Source organism: Trichosurus vulpecula, chromosome 9, assembly GCF_011100635.1.
Source record: "Trichosurus vulpecula isolate mTriVul1 chromosome 9, mTriVul1.pri, whole genome shotgun sequence".
Taxonomy (NCBI): Eukaryota; Metazoa; Chordata; class Mammalia; order Diprotodontia; family Phalangeridae; genus Trichosurus; species Trichosurus vulpecula.
Window position 1 is genome coordinate 185,296,557 of NC_050581.1, and position 21,230 is coordinate 185,317,786.

A 21,230-nucleotide genomic window follows, 5' to 3' on the forward strand; every position below is an offset into this window, starting at 1 on the left:
TCATTTTCTTTTTCTTGCCTCTGCCTCTGTGTATGTGTGTGTGTGTGTGTGTGTGTGAGAGAGAGAAAGAGAAAGAGAGAGAGAGAAAGAGAGAGAGAGAAAGAGAGAGAGAGAGAGAGAGGGAGAGAGAGAGAGAATGAGAGAGAGGGGGGGGGGAAGAGGAGGGGGAGGGGGGGGAGAAAGAGAGAGAAAGAGAGACAGAGAGAGAGCACTCATCAGTATAGGGTGAAAACTCCCTCCACCCAGGCAGATAAGCAACTGAAGTCTTAGCTCACTTAGCTGAAGGGGTAGATGAGTTGCTTATGATAAGGCCCCTAGCAAACCCAGGTCTACTTGGCTCCAAGGTGCTTCTTGTGCCTGTATCATCTTTTTTTGGAGGCAGTTGGGATTAAGTGACTTGCCCAGAGGCACACGGCTAGGTGTCTGAGGCCAGATTTAAACTGAGGTCCTCTTGACTCCAAGGCAAGTGCTCGACCTATAACATCAGAAAACCCAACAATGTTACATTCCCCTCATGTACCCAGTTTCTTCAGCCCTTCCTCAACTCATGGTCAGCCACTCTATTTCCAGCCTGGACTTTAAAAGGACATGTTTATAAGATAGAGGCAAGAGTAAAGAACAGCAGATTAATACAAAAGAGTGGCCCAGTCTGTATGAATAACATCACGGTGAGTTGAGACAGCTTGTAAATGTCAGTGATGACGAGAACTTCTTAGCTCTGTGTAGGATAACAGGGAGATCATAGAAGGGGCAGGACTGATGTGCAGGTTGGTGAGAGGGCAGGACTGACCAGCTGTTATTCCATGGCTGTTTCTCTCTTTAAAAGAATGCTCTTTGGTCTAGGAAGACCTAATTTAAATGGTTAGTAGAATACAGAAATCCAAAATGAGTAGTAAGAGAACACCCATCTCCCTTCAGTGAGCTTCTGTTACTAGGCTCAGGGTATGTATGTATGTATGTATGTATGTATGTATGTATGCATAAATGTATTTATGTATGTATGTGTGTATGTATATAGGATGGAGAGGGAATAGATAGAAAATAGTTCTTTTTTTAGAGAAATTCAGGCTTTTTTTTGGATTGTAAGTTCAACATGAGTCAACCATGTGAAATGGTAACCAAAAAAGGCAATGTTTTCCAAGGGTGAATTAAGAGAAGTATGATGTCCAAGACAAGAAAGCTGACAATCCCACTGCCCCTTGCCATGGTCAGACCCCAGCTAGAGTATTGAGTTCAGTTCAGAGCACTATAGTTTAGTAAGGGGATTACCTGATAAACTGAGAATGTCCAGAAGGTGACCAAGATGGTGAAAGGCCTGGAAACCCAACCATACAAAGATTAAATGGAGGAACTGTGGGTCTTAAGCCTTAAGCAGAGATTTAGGAAGGGTATGGTAGCTGTTTTTAAGAATTCGAAGGAAGGACTAACAGGTTGGATGATTTCACTTTTCCTCACTAGCTCCAGGAAGCAGACCTAAATAGAAATTGCAGGGTGGCAGATTTACCTTAGATAAGCTGGCTACTGGCTGGAGATGTTATGGATAATTCTTCTTCTGGCAAAGGTTGGCTAGATGGTCACTGGGGTCCCTTCCTATGCTGAGATTCTATGATGTTATTAAAACCTTTTAACCAGCACAAATGACTTTGAAAAGTGATGATCTAGGAGGAGGTCGCCAAGACGTTATTACTGTGGAACATTCAGGGTGTACTTCTCCACTTCTAGATAGAAATTATACCACCTTTGGTTACCTTTTAATATGCCCTTTCCCTATTCCTGGGGCCCCTTTAACACAAAATTCCTACATCCTTGGCCCTCTGAGGGGGTTTATAAATATGTCACTGGCTTTTCTAAGAACTTTTCCCCCGGCTAGTCATAAGAAAATAGGATCATGGACTTGGAGTTGGGAGGAGCCTCACAGGGCATCAGGTCTAGCTTTCTCCTTTTACAGATGGGGAAATTGAGGCCCAGAAAGGTTCAGTACCTTTCTCAAGGTTATACAGACAACCTTGGTCTTGCTAGGATTCGAACCCCGTTGCTTCCAAATCTAGATGTTTTCATTCCTAGGGGATACCCTATTTAATGAACATGGGAAGGACACAGGGCAGAAGGAAGCTGATCTTTGCCTCATTTCTGCTGTTAGCACATCTCTCCCCAGTCCCACTCCCTTGTTTCATTTAAAAAGCCAGTAATCATTGTCTAGAAAACACTCAGTCTTCCTCATTCTAGGGCCAGTGCCCTATCTACTACATCATCCAGCCTCGTTTGACAGGTGAAGAAACTGAGGCCAAGAAAGGTTAAGTGTTTCTCTAAAGTCACATGACAAGTTAAAGGCTGAGCTGAGACCAGAAGCTCCAGACTTCTGGTACACCACACTCAGCTGTTTCTCTTGCAGATCAAAATTCCTTAGCTGCAGAGTGCTGCCACCCCAGAGGCCAAGCCAGCATTTCTGCCTCCTGGACAATTCCTTTTCTTGGAAGGCAGGGGCAGCAGAGACTGGCTCCTGTCCTGGCATCCTTGGGAACCTGCCCAGAACGCTTTGGCAAGATCACCCAACCTGAAGGGGAACCTTTTAGGCTAGAACAGGACAAGTCTATCCCAGCTGGTCTCTGTGCAGTCCTGTCTAGCTGAGGAGGACTCTTTCTCTTGGACAGAGCCTAATGTGCTGGATTTGTAGTCAGGAAGACCTGAAGTCAAATTCTACCACAGATACTTACTAGCCTTGTGACCCTGGACATGTAGCTTAACTCTCTGTGTCTCTGTTTCCTCCACTTTAAAATGAGGAATTTGAACTCAGTGGCCTCTAATGTCCATGCCCTCTCTTTATCTATTAGCCTACGAACTCTTCTCTTAGGATATTAGCAAGGCTGGGCTCCATCGCAAGTTGACAAGCTTTTGCTGACCCAGCAGAGGGCAATGAAACCATGCGAAATATCCTCTGTAATCTGCCTCAGCCCTTGGTAATCCCTTCTCCTCTCCCTGGGACACAGAACAAATCCATTTATTTTTACATGAAATGAATGCTCTTTGCTCCCTGCCTACACCATCCATAGTCCCTCCAAATGTCAGGGACATATGTCAAGGTTGTGTTGCTACTTCGCCATCTGGTGGCCACTCTGGGAAATCCTCTAAGTAAGGAAGGAAAAAGAAAACTCAAATTAGAAAGAGTTGGCAAATCACCTTTGGGTCACATGTAAGAAGGTGGGGAGCTAGAGGGGAGGATGAGAATCCTGGCTTTCAGAGCTTCCTAACTGCTGGGGAGGTGACCTGTGTACACTCTTCTAACTTGGGTTATAAAGGGCTGCACTGTGAGCCAGTGGTGAGAAAAGAGTTGGCTGGGGAAGAGGGAGAGCGCTTGCTCTGCTTGGCTCCAGAGGACAGAGCTGGAAGCTAGGGGTGGAAGGTGCAATCAGAGTTTACATAAGAATAAGAGATTGCCTTGGGAGGCAGGATCATGGCATCGTAGATGTAGAGCTCAAAGGGACCATCGAAGTCATCTAGTTGAACTGTCCCATTTTGTAGATGATAAAACTGAGGCACAGAAAGTAGTAATGACTTTCCCAAGGTCACTAAACTATAGGAAGCCAGAATGGTGCGACGGATACCATGCTAGACCTGGAGTCAAGAAGACTTGGGTTCAAATGCCACTTCTGGCGTTCGTTAGCTGTGCGACCTTGGTTGAGCCTCTCGCAGTAACTCCTCCTTCAAATAGTTATTGTTGTGCATCGAAAGAGATAACGGATGGAAAGCACTTTGCAAACTTTAAAGCGCTGTATAAATGACGGTTATTATTAATGGCCTTTCCCCTCACCGGGGTTCTCCAAGCAAAGGCTAAGTGATTATGCATTTGCTGGATGTGAGCGTGGTCTTGTTAAAAGAAAAGCCTTGAGTTCAAACCCTGTCTCTTAGGCAACCTGCGATCTTGGGCAAATCCCTCCACGTGCCTAAGCTTCAATTTCCTTCTCTGTAAGGTGAAGGTTTTAGATTAGATCAGTAAGTCAGTCAACAAGCATTTATTAAGCACTGACTATGTGCTAGGCACTGTGCTAAGTACTTTACAAACATTATCTCACATGATCCTCACAACAACCCTGGGAGGTTATTATCTCCATTTTACATTTGAGGAAACTGAGGCAAACAGGTGGCAAGTGACTTGTCCAAGGTAGTAAATGTGTGAGGCCACATTTGAACTCAGCCAGTCCTGGGACTCCATCCAACTGTGATGACATGAGGAGAACTGAAGCAGAATGGGACGAAATGTCCCTCCAAATTTCCCTCAGAACCCTGAGAGATGAACGGGGCCCTTATTCTATTGGACCAATCTTCCCCACCCTGGTGCCAGATGTTGAGTGAGTTTCTGTCCTTCACATCATCATGGTCAAATAAGTGATAACTGCCTTCCTCACACAACCCTGACTTCAGTTCTTTAACCTCCTGACCAGCCCCTCTCCCCTACCTGGGACTGGACGCTGCCACCCAGCTCTTGTTAGCTTAGACGAGCTTCAGACTTATAGCTATGGTCACCCATTTCCAACCTGAGAACTTCAAAGGCCTCCCAGAGGGAAGAGGGGAGAGGGGGAGCCAATAGTCTGGTAGTGTCCCAGGCTATATAGATCTTTGTATCTTGCTTACAAGTTGACAAAGATGGTTGGCACTGAGTTGATGAAAGGTGGTGGTCAGCCTGGAGCCTGCATGTTCCCTGCCTTAGGATCTGTTCTATAGGTGGTATTGCCACCCTGCTCCCCAGGAGCAGAGCACTGGGTCTGAGAGTGCTTCTCTGCTTTTTTTATAAACTTTCCCCCTATCCCAGCAGCTAGAAATGGTTCCACACTCCTGGAACCTCAGTCAAAGAATGCCAGAGGTGGGAGAAGGAACCCCAGAAGCCATCTCTGAACAAGAATCAGGACCATAGGTCTGGAGCTGGAAGGACCCCAAGGCCATTCCATAATCCCCCATTAGACTGTGAGCTCCTTCCTTGAGGGCAGGGACCATCTTTTGCCTTTCTTTGTATCCTGAGTCCTTAGCACAGTATAATTGAGTTTATTGGCTGACTGATTGAATGGGGGTTCATGAGTAGGAGTACTGTAAACAACCCAGCCCCTCAGGGTTACCCCTAGAACCTGAGGGGAGAAGTAGTGGTCAGCCACTGTCTGGGACACAAATGGGAGTTGGGGAAATAGCCCAGGAGGGGGCACTATAGGATGATGGTTTTTATTTAGAGCTGGAAGAGACCCCAGAGGTTGTACAGTTCAGCCCCCTCATTCTACAGATGAAGAAAGTAAAGCTCATGAGATTCAGTGATTTGCCCAAGATCTCATAGGGTGTAAGTATCAGGGGTGGGATTTGAACCCAGGTCTCTTGACTTTGCAAATTCAAGGCTCTTTTCAATGTATGATGCTGTCCCTGTTGGGTTTGTATGGGACAGAATTTTTAAATAATAGGAGAGACATCCTTAAGAGAAACAAAGTAAATTTATTCTACAAACCTTGCAAGATTTGGGCACACCTCCATAATGGAGGAGGTGAGGTAAAAGGGAATCTGCCTTAATTTATAGTCTTAATGAAAAGATTCCTACCCACCTCTATCCCTTCTCACCATTGGCTGGGAGGTGGGCTTACAGTCTAGGCGCGAAAACTTCCCAGAGGACCAAGATTGATCCGGTTCATTCAGGTTTTTCCCTATCAGAACTGAACTGCCAGGGTGGCATCTGAAAGTCTAGGAGAAGAAATGGGGTGGGGGAAGGAGAGACCCTTCCTGGAACAGAGAACAAATAGCTCACAGGAAGTTCATTATCTTCTAACATCTGAGAGAGAGAGGGGGAAGGGCATGCCTTCCAAAATTACAAGTCCAAATTCCAAAACCTCTCCATTAGACATACCCTGTGAAGTCTTCACAATTATCCATCCCATTCAGGTTTCAAGTAATAAATTGCATATTTCATCCAAAAACCAGCCTAGGTGAGTCATCAGAGCCAGTGTGGCCCTAGGGTCATGAATCTGTCAACAATCACCACTCTCCCAGACTTTCCACTACTCAGAAAAGTGCTTTGATCATAAGGGCCCATGCCACTGAAAGCACCAGGCATTGAAAGTGGAAGACATGTACCGTCAGAAGTGGTAGTGAGTGAGTGTGTGTGTGTGTGTGTGTGTGTGTGTGTGTGTCTATATGTCTTTAGTGATCTTGCTTTGGAAAGGACATAGGACCATATATCTATAGCTAAAAAGACCACCATTTTGCAGATGAGGAAACTGAGGCCCAGAGAAGTTAACACTTGCCCAAGGTCACATGGCTAGTAAGGGTCTGAAGAGGTGGGATTTGAACACAGGTCTTCCTGGCTTGAGTCCAGAGCTCTATTTCTTTGTATTTTTCATATTTTATTTTCATGACAATATAACTGCAGCTAGGGGGCACCATAGTGCACAGAACACTGGGCTTAGAAGCAGGAAGACTCATCTTCCTGAGTTCAAATCTAGCCTCAGACACTTCCTAGCTGTGTGAGCCTGGGCAAGTCACTTAACAACCTGTTTCCTCATTTGTAAAATGAGCTGGAGAAGGAAATGGCAAACCACTCCAGTACCTGCCAAAAAAACCCCAAATCATAAATTATCCAGTCATTCATCTACTTATTCATCGAACATTAATTAAGTGCTTACTTTGTGTCAAGAGCTGGGCTAGGCACTGGGGAGACAAAGATAAAAGAGGGAAACAACACTTAAGAAGCATTTATTAAGAAACTACTGTGTGCCAAGCACTGTGTCAAGTCCTGGGGAGACAAATACAAAAGGCAAACAGTCCCTGCCCTCAAGGAGATTATGTTCAGAGGAGGGAGACAACAGACACAAACCAAAGAGATCCAAGGTGGGAGACTATGGTGCAAGGAAAACCAGCATGGAATAATGTCAAACTTTTTCAGTATGGTGGTTAGTCGTGCTGGTGTGGGTTTTTTCCTCCCCTTTTTTATTCTTTGTTAGAAACCAAGCAATGGCTCTCTGGAAGGGGGAAGTGAGGAAAATGCTCTGGGAAACAGAGGTGATATAAAAGATATTAATTTAAGATCCCTTAAGCACCAGGAGCTGTACTAAGCATGGAGGATTCAGGGATTAAAAAACAAAACAATCTCAGCCTTCGAGGAGCTTACCCTCTAATGAGAGGATATATAACCCCTCAGTACACTGATAAATGCCAAATACGTACCTCAGAATTTAGGGGAGGCTGGAATCCTAATCACGGGGGCTATCAGGAAAGACTTGTAGGAAGTGGCCTGGGAGATGAGCCTGGAAGGGGGAGGAGAGGAGAAAGTACATCCCTCCTGCCCCATGGGGGACAGTGGCCAGGTAAAAGCACTGAGAGGAAGCGCTGTATGGTGAAATCCACAAAGGCAGGTTGGAAAGATATCATGAAGGGTTTTAAATGCCAAACAGAGGAGTTTGTATTTTATTCTAGAGGATAGGAGAGTAATTAAAGGAAACTGGAAACCACTGATGCTTCTTAAGCAAGTCAGTGATGTGCTTACTTAACAGGTGGATGGATGATGGACTGGAGACAGAAGAGATGATGGGGAGACCAATCAGGAGGCTAGGCCTAGAGATGATGCCCAGAGCCTGAACCAGGGTGGCTGACATGTTAATGGAGAGGAGGGAGATGGGTGCGGGATGTGCATAGACTGTCAGGCCAAGCTGAAGTACAAATTGAATTGCTGAAGTGTTTCTTTTTTTTCCTGTTCCCTTTTTTATTCTTTGTTATAAGAAATGGCTTGCTGGGTAAGGAAGTGGGGGAAAATAAATGCAGGTAACATGAAAATAAAACATAACAACATATTTAATATATATTTTTGCTTTGAGGGAGAAAAAATTAAAGGTGAACTCAGGCCTTTTGCCCAGTCCAAGGTTTCATACTTGGTTCCCCTCCAGAGTAGCCTCCAATCATCCTTGTTGTGTTCACCTGTGTGATGCCTTTCTGTAAATTCTAGAGGGGAATCTATCCTTCTCCGGTTCTTTGACCACCTCGTGGGCACAGCACAGGCCCCAGGTCCCTGGCACTACCCGCTCTCACCAAGGATGGGCCCACACCCTTCCCAAGGAGCCCCCACGCCCTTGGGGATGTCTGTGATTCCTCTTCATAAGCCATCGTTGGGGTTGGATGACACACACCCTCATAGGCATGGTCTGCTATGGCACCTGACAGAGAGGAACTTTATTTATTCGCTGTCCGAAGTCCTGCCTGGGTCCAGAGGGCAAGCCGAAACAAAGTATCAGAATCAACGGCCACGTGAAAACAAAAAGTATCCACAAAACTTCTCGGCCAGTATCCGAGGAAGCCCCGCCTCTTTTCTCTCCAGCTGTGTCAGACCCCAAGACAATTTGTCTTGTTCAGGAAAAGTTTGTCTTTGGGTTAAATGGATAAACTTCCCAGGGGAATGGGAGGCGGAGAAAGAGGGAAACCTGCTCTAACAAGCGGCATTTAAATAGTGAGCGTTGACGTGGTGCGATAGATCTCCGGCCGGCGGGGAATCCTGCCTCAGAGACATCCTGGCCGCGTGCCCCTGGGCAAGCCCCTTAACCTCCGTTTGCCTCAGTTTCCTCATCTGTAAAATGGGGATAATAACAGCACCCACCCCCCAGGGTTGTTGTGAGGCCAGCACACAGTAGGTATCATATAAGAGTTATTGTCGTCGCTGTTATCACACCGTCATATATCACACTGGACACGCTTCAACCCAGAGAAATCACTCTGACGATTATGTAGAACACGACTAACGCTGATGGGCTCCCCACCTCCTTCAGGTTCTGCTGACATCACAGAACTCCTCATCCCCCCAATGACACCGGCCTCTTTGATGCTCCTCAAACAGGATTCTCCATCTCCTGACTCCAGGCATTTTCCCTGGCTGTACTCCAAGCCTGGAATGCTTTCCCTTGAAACCTTGAGCTTCCTTCAGGGCTAAGCCTAAGTATAGTTACCCACCCATCCCCCGCCCCACCACCCCCCCACACAGAAGTAATTTGCATTTATCTTACATTTATTTTGTACTTGCTTATCTGTGTAAATACTGTTCTGCTCCTTCCCGCTCTGCTTCTCATCAAGTACAATATAAGCTCCTGGTGTTTTTGCAATTGCATCCCCAGCACCCAGCAGGGCCCCAGGGCACAGCAGGCATTTAATAAATGTGCGTTGAATTGAATTGAACCAACCAATCCAGAAACCACTCTGACAAATGTATGCGACATTATGCTGCTGTAGGCTGCCACCTCTCTAACAAGGGGAGGGAAGTATATTTCCTTATATATTTCCCAAGAATACTTTTCTTTCCACATGTATCTCTTGTGGTCTTTTGTGTATATCCATTTCCTGGTTCTGCTGATTTCACTTTGCATCAGTTCATCCACAACTTCCCCACTCTGATCAAGACAACAACAAACTGGAAGAACAATTTGTACAATAACCATAAAGACAAAGAATCTCAATCAACACAATCACCGACCATGATTCTGGAGGACTAAGATTAAGTTCACTAACCCACCTCTTTCCAGAAAAGCCACGGACTTAAAACGTAGAAAGAGACGTATATTCTTTGGACATGACCAATGTGAAATTTTGTTTTCTTTGGCCAAGAAAAAAAAATGGATGTCTTCCCATGATTGTCTGAGTTCTTCTTCTCCAGCATTTCATATAGTTCAATGATATTCTATAACCTTCATGAGCCATCCATTCGCCAACCAATGGGCATTATTTGTTTACAATTCATTGCTACCACAAAAAGGGCTGCAATGAATCTGTTTCTAGGTGTGGGGCCTCTCTGTCTTGACGTCCTTGGGTGATATGCCTCAGAGTGAGAAGGGTCTCAGTCTTCTTGCTTTCTACAGATCGCACATGGTGCCTTTATCCCTAAGCTATAGTGTTGAGCAGATTGATTCTGCATGGGCGTTCAGCAGAAGACAAATAGGAACTTTTTCATTTGGAGACGTTTGGATATCAGGAGGCCAGGAAACCTGGAAGCCACACTTGTCGTTTGTCTTGAATTACTCTTCTTCTTTTCAAACAGCTTTACAGAAGACTCGATTCTCCTCCTCACCTTCCTCCCTCACTTGCAATGAAGAATCTGAACTGGACACTGGGCTCAGACACTTTCGGGCCTATCTCAAGCCCCATTGGCAGGGCCAGCGATGAGGTGCGGAGCCTAGTAGGAAAAAAATAAGTCGTATCGGAGAAAGAGCTCTGGGTTTAGAGTCAACAGATCTTGGTTCAAATTCTTACTCTGTTATTTCCTTTTCCCACGACCTGAAGGCAGACACTGCACCTGCCTCGGGAGAAGTGGAGGTCCTTTCCATTGCTAAGCCCCAGAACTAGCTGCGCATTCCCATTGTGGTCTCACCTGGACAGGGACATGTTACTATCCCCTTCCCTGTCCTAGATCCACTATTCCTTCTTATTCCTCTTAAGCCAGCCCAAGAGTACATTAGCTTTTTGTTGCTATAATATGCTAAAGGCTCGTATTGAAGTTTGAGGTCCACTTACACACCAAGATGTTTTCCAGAATAATTGCCCACTAGCTAGGGGCCTCCCCTGTCTTGGGCTGAGGAAGCTCATTTCTAAACTCCAGTGTAAGATTTTACATTTATTCCTATTAAAGTGTTCTGGGTACACTGTGTACATATATATAAATGTATTGCATATCCCAATGACCCTCACTCCCTCTTTTCTCCAGGATTAAACTTCTCCAAAAGGCGTTTAATCTACAAACACCCAAGATAAAATATCCACACCTGCTCCACAAAGAGCAAGTGAAGGTATTGCAGCATGAAACAGGATGAGGGTAGGACTGGGGATGGTTATGGACTTCTCCCTTGTGGTTTTGGGGTGTTGTGTGCTATAGCTGGCCAGTTAAGAAGCGATTTCCTACTGCTAGGGGTGGCTAGGTGGCACACTGGATAGAGCACTTGGCTTGGAATCAGGAAGACCTGAGTTCAGATCTAGCCCCAGACACTTACTGGTTGTGTGACCCTGGGCAAGTCACTTCACCCTGTTTGCCTCAGTTTCCTCATCTGTAAATTGGGAATAATAATAGCATTCTCTGGTTTGTTCTGAGGATCAAAGGAGATAATATTTGTAAAGCGTGTGGCACATAGTAGGCACTTAATAAATGCTTGTTTCCTTTCCTTTAATTAGAGGCAGAAATCCTGAGTTCAAGTTCCACTAGTGACACTTGCAGATTTACAGGTAGTTTTCTTCCTACAGAATGTAATATCCTCAAGGGCAGGGATGGTTTCATTTCTGCCTTTGTATTCCTAGCGCCTAGCATAGAGGCACACAGCAGGTGTCTAATATATGCTTGTGGATAGATTGTGTGACCCTAGGCAAGTCACTTAACCTGAATGAGCCTGTCAGCTGTGGGGTGAGAGGCAGTGGGCTTGGTGGAAGAGAGCTGATCTCAGTCGGGAAGAGCTAGATTCAGGTCCTGCCTCTGACATATGCACTGACTGTCTGCCCCTGAGCAAGGTTAAATGTAACCTCTCACTGACCACAATAGCTCCCAAGACTATAACCTGCCCAGCAGGCTCTGCATTGGTAGAAAGAATTCCTCAGTGGGAGCCCCAGGACCGATGAAGTCCTAAGTATAAACTCTGAAGCACTCAAGACAAGACTTCCATCAGAGGGAGCCCTGCATCTGGAGCCAGGTGACAAGGTCTAGAATCCTGGCTCCACCCCCAGTCCTGTGTGACCATGGGCTAGTGGCCTGACCTCTCTGGGCCTCAGTCTCCCTGTCTGCAGAATGAGGAGAGGAGTCGATTTCAGCTCTAAAACTGAGTGGGGGATGCCATTGCAGGTAAGTTTGGGCCTTGTCATCTTCCCTGAGGAAGCACCCTGTTTCTTATGTGTGCACCCTCCTTGCCCCTCTCTTCACAGCTTCGTTGTACTCTGAAATGCAGAGGGATAGAACAGAGAGAGCTGGGGGAGTCATGGCCCATCCAGACTACAAAGATTGGAACACAGAACTTATCAAACCCAAGAAGCTGATAAATCCTGTAAAAGCTTCCAGAAGCCACCAGGAGCTACACAGGGAGCTCCTCATGAACCACAGAAGGTGAGGGGTGGGCATGGAATCTCCACCCCATTGCTTAGACCAAGGGATACCCTGAGCATCCTCAGCTGCAGACTCTGGGTTGTCATGGAAACTGGGTACCAAAAAAATCTTGATTTAGAGGGTTGAAGTTTCACCTCTGACATATACAAATTATCTCAATGGTCTCCAGGTTTTTTTAATTATGTACCCCTTTCAGTTACACATGGATCCAATAGTCTTACATTCACCTATTTATAAATTATGTATGTATTATATACTTATAATTACTCAATTATTATAGTTAATTAAAATATACAACATAATACAATTATAATTATATTACAATTACTAACAGTGTTCATTATAAATCTTACACAAAAATTGAAATTAAAAAGGGGGAAATAAAGATGAAATATTTTGGAAATGTTTTTTACTTAGTAGGGGCATAAAAAACCTTTTTGCTCTGACTAAAATTACTATTAATAATATTTTCATGAAAGCAATGGGATGGAATATGCTTCACTATTTTTTGAAATCTCCATTAAATTCTTTGTGATACATCAGTTTCCAGCCTCAGACACTTACTAGCTGTGTGACCCTGGGCAAATCACTTAATCCCTGTTTGCCTCAGTTTCCTCATCTGTAAAATGAGCTAGAGAAGGAAGTGGCAAACCACTCTAGTATCTTTGCCAAGAAAACTCTAAATGGGGTCAGGAAAAGTCGCACATGACTGAAAAAGACTCAACGACAACAACAATGATATAGGGATTCAAAGCTGTAGTCCTACATCCTTTGTTTCAGTACGTGGTTTCAACAGCTATCATAGCTTTTTTAAAAATGCCACCTAAGGCTCTGAAGGTCCCCACAGAAGAAAGACATCACCAGCTACACTAAAACATGATCTTAATTTTTCAGTGCCATCTGCCAATCACGCAAAGGCTTTTGATGGAATCCAGCTGGTAAATTTCCATCTTCCCTGATGTCAATCAGTTCTCACAAATCAGTCAGAAGGTGTTGCAATTTTATATTTTTAACAAATAGGTTTAAACCCATTGAAATGCTGGAAGATTTTTAAACACATCTCAAAATTCTGTTTTTAAATTTTAATTATATAAGTGTGAGAATTTTTACAAGTGACACATAACATTTTCAGCAACCCAGAGATGAGAAGAGGGTGGTCCACAGTTCAAAGGCTGCAAAGCCATCTGGAAGGATGAGAACTGAGAAAAGGCCATTATATTTGGCAATTAAGAGATCCTTGAAGAAGGAGCAGCTCTCAGTTGAGAGGGGAGTCAAGTGTAATCAGAGAAATGAACCTGGGAGCCTGGAGGAATGTTGGTGCCCTTGAAGGAAAGAGGGAAGTTTGGTAGAGGAGGGAGAGACAAAGTGATGAGATGGGCAATGGATCCCATCCACAATGTACTCGTGCTGTTTCCAGTGAAAAATGAAAAGTAGGAGCAGTGGCTCTCTCACCAGCCACTGACAGACCTGGATCAAGGTTGGGTTGCCCACTGTGAGGGTGCAACAGCAGTGCGCCAAGGAAGGCCAGTGTCAGGAGGGGATAAGAGTGTTAGTCAGTAATGGATGAAGGAGGTCATTTAGCCATGTTGGGGACAAGTCTATAATTGGCTACTGGGGGTGGGGGTGGCAGATGCAAGCCATCTGCCCTGTTGGTTGGCATCAGCTTCAGTTTCTTTATCTGTAAAATGAGAGTGATAGTAGTTTCACTAGAAAAGAATATGATCATTGTGACTTGAAGGGCTTTTCCCTAGAAGAAGGATTAGATTGGCTCTGTCTGCTCCCAGAGGCAAAACTAGGAGAAAATGGGTAAAAGAGGCAGGGCACCGCTGGACTTGGAGCCCAAGTGGGTTCAAATCCCACTGCTGTCACATACTAACTCTGTGACTGTGGGCAAAACATTTAACCTCTCAGCGTCTCCAGACTACTCTCTAAGACTAACTGTCTCTTGCGGGTGACTCTGGGCAAGGCACATTAGTAAGTTCACAAAATAGTCTCCATACCAAGTCCCCCGTGCCAGTGAAACTCCAGATCCAGACCAAAAACCCTAAGTAAAGGCTATGCGTAAGGGAGGGAATGCCAGCGCCTTTTCTTTCTTGAGGACTATTACAGTTCAAGTAATAATACCACTTATTATTTATTTATTATCATTTTATTTATTCATCGTACTTACAATTAATTGATTCTTGTCCTGTAACTACCTAAGTCATGGTTCTTTGTTTTTGACCTTAGTTCAGAAACTCAAATGGCCTGTAATAAGTTAAGTTTAGAAATCCAGTTCTCCTGGTAATCACTGCTCTATTCTTGCCTCGAGGAAATCTGCTATCCTTGAGGAATGCAGATAAGACAGCAGGGAGTCTGATCTAGTATCTTCGCATCGCCAAACTACCCTTCATGGATGTCTGGTTTGCTAGCCAAAGACATCTGGTCCATGCTCTCTGGCCTCGCGGGTGGACTCAAACAGTGAACACTTCTGGGTCAGAGAAGGGAAGGAGCGGGGTTGTTGCTAGCCCCACATCCCCAGTTTACAACAATCATATTGTCCCCCAAGCCTCAGTTCTCTAACCAATCATATTGATTTCATCATTCAGGATTTCAAGTTCTTTTAACCAATCATAATTTGTTCCCTGCCCACAAAGCCCTGTTCTTGGTTCTGTCCCCAAAAAACTATAACAGCAAGCCAGACCCCCTCATTCAGGGTCTTAGCTTATTTGAGGAAGCTGAGGTCCTACCCATGGGTATGGTTATGCATTGCTAATAAATTGATCATGCTAAGAACTTTGTGCCTCATTGTACCTTAATTTTACCTATTTCAATGAGTCAGAAGTATAGAACTAATGAAATCCCCCAGATAGTGGTTCTTGGCCAATTTTCCCCCATCAGAGAGAGAGAGACAGAGACAGAGAGACAGAGACAGAGACAAAGAGATGAAGACAGAGACACAGAGAGAGACAGAAAGGCACCCAATTTCCAGGAAAACAGAAAAGCTCTGCCTGAAGTCTCTGTGCCCTATTAAAAAAATCAACTCTGGCTTTCTTTCATCCAGAATTCAGGGAGTTTGCCATAAGCCAGCTGAGGTTATGAGCCCAGAATGTCCCCAAATTGTGCAACGAAGAAGGCTTTCAGTTGCCTTCTGCCTCACCCTCTGTGGCTTTTCTAAGTCACACAAAGATAACTCGTTCTGCTTGGGCAGAACAAGGAGTTCTGGAGGCTGAGGGAAGTGCATGTCAGCTTGATATAGAAGGAAGACCTTCCTGACAGTGAGCACCTTCTAAAAGGAGAATGCTGGGTAGTGAGTTCTCCATCCCTGGGGGTCCTCAAAAGGGGGAGGAGGAGATCAATCAATCAATGAATATTTGTTAAGTGCCTACTATGTGCCAGGCGCTCTCTTTCTGGACCTCTCATGGAGCTCCCTTCTGCCACTGGAATCCTCTGACTGGTAACAGTCAGTTATTCCCTCTACTGGTCAGGAGGGGCCACAATTCCTCAGGATCCCGAATGTCCCCAGGAGTTCGGGCTCCCCACCCTTTTGGCCTTCAGACTCCTCCATTCACAGTCACAGAATCACAGATTTTTCTTCTCTCTCTTTCCTGACCTCAAACCTCAATTTTCCATCTTGCCTTCCTCATCCCCTTTGTTCTACCCTCTGGGGCTGAGTCAAATACATCCGATCCTTCTTCCCTTTGAATACTAGAACCCAGGCATCTTGTCCTGAGTCTTCCCTTCACCAGGCTAAACCTCTCCAGCTCCTTCAAATGATCCTGGTGTGGTACGATGTGATGGTCACCCAGCATCCTGGCTGCCCTCCTCTGAGTGCTTTCCAGCTAAACTGGGGTGCCCAGAACTGAGCAGATGTGGTCTGACCAGGGACTGCATCCTCTTGACTTCTGAGAACAAGGTTTCCCGTAATGTAGCCCCATACTGAAAGAGCTCTTCTAAGAGGCTCCTGCATCACATAACTGGCTCATTTGGAGCTTGCGGTCCACTAAGACTTCAAGATTTTTTTCAGATTAATTTCCATCTTGTCCTCATGAAGTCAATTTTTTAAGCCTGAGTAATAAGGCTACTTTTCTTCCTGTTGTGGTCACTGGCCACAGCAGCAGCAACTACCAACGTTTTGGCGTTCTAGTTGTTGCCCTAGTAAAGGCCATCAAAGATGTGGCCTTGGGGTTAGGAAGACATCTATCCAAATCCTGACCACCAGCCTCTGATACATACTAGCTGTGTGACCCTGAAGCCACTTAATCTCTTACTGCCCCTGAGAAATTCTCCAAGACAATAAATTGCGAAATATTTTGCTATTCTGCATTGGTAGAAGGGTTCTTACACCTATGAAATCACAAAACAAGACCAAAAAATAATACCATCAGAGAGGCAGGATAGGGTAATGGTTAGAGCTCTGGGCTTACAGTCAGACCCCACCTCTGGCCTAGCAGTTGTGTGACTGGACAAGTCACTCCAAATCTCTGAACTTCAAGCAGTCAGCTGCCTGCCATTTATCCACTGAGCCATAGACCCTGCCTTAGACCCTGATCCTTCTCCTATCTGAGGTAATAACTATCACCATAGTTCTGGTTTTCACTGTTCTGTTCACTGTACACTTATCTCTACAATAGAAAACACACTCCCCACAACCCCTCAGGGAGCATTTTGGGTAACTTGCTTTGGAGCCAACACTAAGCCGAGCTCACATTTCTCTACCATGCTAAGGTTTGCAAAGAGCTTCCCTCCCGACACCTTCAAGGTAAGTAGCACGAGGCATAGCATTCTTCACATTTTGCAGGAGTGAGCTAAGGCTCAGTGAGAGGTGGTGACCTGCCAGGGTCCCGCAGCTGGAAGCGCCAAGGCCTGGACAGGGGCTCCGATCTCCATCTCTAAGATCAGGAGGCATCTTCCTTCCTGCTGGTCTAAGTCACCAAGGATAGGAGAGGGCAAGGAGGCCAACAGCCTCACTCACTTTCTGTTCATTACACCCATTCTTATAACCAATCCATGAGCAAGTGGAGATATCACCCTCATGATGTCATTGATCCTTTTCAAGTAAGAAGACTGAACAACAGCAACCCCAAAAGTACATCTTTATTTTTGGAGTAACCCTCCCAAACAGGTGGCAACCTGCAGTAAATCCCCTTCATGCCCCCATTTTATTGACAGGCAAACTGAGCTTTGCAGACTCCCCAAGATCCCATGGTGATAGGGAGCCAGAAGCCAAAATATCAGGCAGCCCCTTCATTTCTATGTGCAGAATCCAAGGTCTCATTTTCACAAGGAGCAATAGGAAATCGTGAGCTGAGGAGGTGGGATGGGAACCCAAACCAGATGTTTTTTCCACTGAGACTCTTTCCTTGTTCCCTCCCTCCCCTGCCTCACCCCTGCCCCCACCCTGACACTTGCAGAGGCCTGGGAGTGGACAGCAAGCCAGAGCTGCAGCGGGTCCTGGAGCACCGGAGGCGCAATCAGCTGCTTAAGCTGAAGAAAGAGGAAGAAGAGGCCAAGAAACTCAAGTCGCCATTTGAACAGGAGCTTCTGAAGAGACAGCAAAGACTGGAGGAGGTAGAAAAGGTCCCAACAAATTCAAGATGTGTTAAAGCGAGGGGCCACCCTAATGCAGGGCAGAGGATAGGGGAGAAGGGCAGGCGGCAGGGAAGGCAGGGACCTGCCATGCGGAGGAGCCTGGGCCTGGAGGGCCAGCCAGGCCCTGATGCCCACCCAAGCCCTGCCACCTGCCGGGCAGCCCCATGGGCACAGCCTCTGGGGTCTGAAAGCCAAGGGCTTAGATGAGATGTCCAAGATCCTCTCTAGGCAGAACATTCTGTGCTCCTGAGAATGCAGTGTGTGAGATCAAGGTTCTTATTGCATCACCAAGTGAAACAAAACCCTCCTTTGTTAGTTCATGAAGCTGGGGAGCCCAGCAAAGCCTGGCAAGGGCCTCGAGGGCCTTTCTGAGCATAAGCACTCTGAAATCACATCTTAAGTTTTACTAGGGCCTTTCCCTGCAAGGTGGAGACTGCAAGTACTGTTACCCCAGTTTTACTGATGGAGAAACTAAGTCTCAAAGAACTGAAGTGATTGACACAGGAGGAGAGAGCTGGATTTGGAGCCAGGAAGCTTCAATCCAAATCCTGCCTGATCTACTCTCTGACCTTGGGCAGTGCTTAACTTCTCCAGCCCTTGGTTTTCTCCTGTATAAAATGTGGGATCTGGACTGGGTCTCTAAGATTCCTTCCAGGTAACACTGGTTCTGTGAAGACCGAATCTGAGATTAAGGTTCTTACCACATGGCCAGAAAAATACCCTCTGGAATTGGGCAGTACTATGTGGACAGCCCTGTGGTACAGTAGATAGAGCCCTGGGCTTGGAGACAGGAAGACTCGTCTTCCTGAGTTCAAATCTGGCCTCAGACTCTTAGTGGCTGTGTGACCCTGGGCAAGTCATTTAACCCTGTTTGCCTCAGTTTCCTCATCTGTAAAATTAGCTGAAGAAAGAAATGGCAAACCACTCTGAATGGGGTCACAGAGTCAGACACAGCTGAACAACAAATTAGGAGAGGGCAAAAAGAAATCCAGGTAATAGCTCCAGCTAATGACAAGAACACATTTACATGGTGCTTTAATTAAGAGTCAGTCTTCTCTTCATAACCACCCTGTGACATAGGTAACATAAACTACATTGGTAGTAAATGAGTTAGCATCTCCTGTAAAGTGTTTTATAAACCCTAAGTGACAGATAAATGCTGGATAGTATTATCTTCAGTACTATGATCCCCATTTTATAGATGGAGAAAAAGCCTCAGTGGTTTTTAGGGACTTGGTACAGTGGAGAGAGCACTGGATTTGCAGTCAGAAGACCCAGATTCAAATTTTTGCTCAGCTCCTTTGTATCTGAATGGCACTGTATGAGTCACTTACCATCGAGGGGTTCTAGGTTTTATGGGGTCCTGGCTCAAGTTGGAAGGAACCTCAGGGTTGAGAGGGACCGTATCCAACTCCTTCATTTTATAGGCCTAGAAAGAATAAGTGACTCGGCCAAAGTCACACTGGGACTGTATGTAGTAAATCTCAGAGGTGGGATAGGAACCCAGAGCTCTTTTCACTGACCACACTGATGCCGAATTAACAGGAGAGCGATGTATGGAGCTGGTCAAGGTGCTGCCATCCAGCTCCAAGCTCTGCATTCACATGACTTGCCCAGGTTAGGTTCAATCCCAGGTCTCCCTAGTCGAGGTCCACTAACACAGTGCTAGGCACAGAGTAAGTACTTAATAAATGCTTGTCGATCAACTGACTAAAATCAAGAAATAGCCCCACCATTCCCCCTTGACATTTCAACTTCTCTTTTCTTCAGATGGAAAAAGAAACCAAAAAGGAAGAAGACCAGGCACCTGAGTTTATTAAAGTTAAAGAAAATCTGCGGCGTATTGCCACAATAGCAGGGGAGGAACAAGTCTAGCAGGTGAGGACAGAGCTACGTGGCATCCACTAGGACTCCCGGAGCCTCAACCCCAGCAGCATCCACACCCACGTGTATCCCGGCATCTCTGTGTACCACATGGACATCGGCAACCAGACCTTTGGGACTCCTTCCCGGCACTAACGCTTGCTCCAAAATGCCCCATGGTGGCTCTGGGTCCAGAACAGGGTTATTTTAATGGTCAAGGTACATGTAGTACTTACTAGCAGGAACCTACCCATGGGGATGGCCATGGCACCACTGCCAGGGCCTCTCCTCCCTGCAGGCACACTAACATCTAAGTCTCTTCTTTCTCAGTAACAACCCCCAGGTGTATTCTGAGCAAAGACCTGCCCGTCAGAAACTCCAGCATGTTAAAGGAGAGGGAGGGCCCACACAAGTGTTTTTGTCTGAAGGGAAAGCTTGATATTGGTGAACCTGATGTCATTGATGTTATCAGCTTGAGAGTCACAGGGACCACTTAGTGGCAGTCTCTCTGTGGTCTGCCCTTGCTGATCCACACAAGTGACCCCTGGCTTGAATCTGCCCAGGGACTGTAAGCTGGGATATCCTGATCAGAGGTGAGCCCTATCTGGGCAAAAAAAAAAAAAGCTGCCAAGTATTTGGAAGCCTGAGTTCCTATTTTCCCCCAGATTTGCCAGCCATAGGGCTTGAGGTCATCGGCATAGCGATGATAATTCCTGGGGTCAGGATCAGCCATGCCTGCTAGGGGGATGGAATCACACTAGGTTGTCATGACAGGGGATCACCAAGATGCCCTCCCTGCCCTTGCCCCACCCCAGTAGCTGCTGACATCTCCAGATCTAGTGTTCAGGCCTGACTTACTAGGATCCTTCTGACCACCCACTCCGTTTACTTTTCTGCCTCCTGGGGCATCCTTTGTCTCCTTACCTACCCACCCCCTGGCCCTAGGCTACGAGCACTCCCTTGAGTTCTGTGCCATTTGTGATGCCTTGCATTTTTGAGAAAACTGGAGAATGATTATCCCCCAGGTCTTCCACCCCTGTTGCTCCAACTGTACTCCTATATTATTACTTCTAACAGAATTCTGTCCAGGAAGGGAAGAGCTGGGCAGAGGGTGGCAAAGAGAGAGCAGTGACAGCTGGGACCATACTTTGCTCCTCCCAGTCCCTCTCCAGGATCAGTCCAATCTGGAAGAGTTGCACAAAGCCAGTGTATCTGTTCATGCCAGCTACCCCAATGCCAGTCCTCAGCAACCCCCCGGGCTGAGAGCTAAACCATATCTAACCATCTCCCTAATCTAACTGCATAAAAGAGGCAGACCAAAGGAAGTTTGGAGAATACAAAACAGCTTAAAACAGAACTGGGACAGGCCCTGTGTAGTGAAGAGAAAGCCCACCTCAGAGTCAGGAGGAACTAGGCCTACACTGGGTACCTGGTCCCCAGCAGACCACCAGGCCCTCAATGCTCCCAGGATTAAAACAAGGAGTTTCAGGGAAGGTGCTGACCTGCACAGGTCCAAATCACAGATCTGGGCTAAACAAGATAACACGAATCAAAACATCTAAATGAATGGATGAATAAATAAAACCGTGAAGTAAATCAAATATCTTTAAGCTATATAAAAATTCCACTTGCTGGATCCAGTGCCATGGATGAGATAAGGCTGAATGAGTGAAGTGCAGATTGTGAAACCAAGGTCTTTCCAAACCAGTTCATCTCC

At 45.9% G+C, this 21,230-nt stretch overlaps 1 protein-coding gene across 1 annotated transcript in view; it reads left to right on the plus strand.

The window, feature by feature from the left end:
• Window positions 1–21,230, plus strand: part of FAM107A (family with sequence similarity 107 member A) — a 132,533-nt gene extending 111,303 nt beyond the window's left edge. Inside the window, exons 3-5 of the mRNA XM_036739167.1 lie at window positions 11,902–12,079; window positions 17,473–17,629; window positions 19,421–21,230. Of these exons, the coding sequence (XP_036595062.1) occupies window positions 11,902–12,079; window positions 17,473–17,629; window positions 19,421–19,525 (440 nt within the window). The 3' untranslated portion in view covers window positions 19,526–21,230. The remainder of the gene's footprint in view (window positions 1–11,901; window positions 12,080–17,472; window positions 17,630–19,420) is intronic.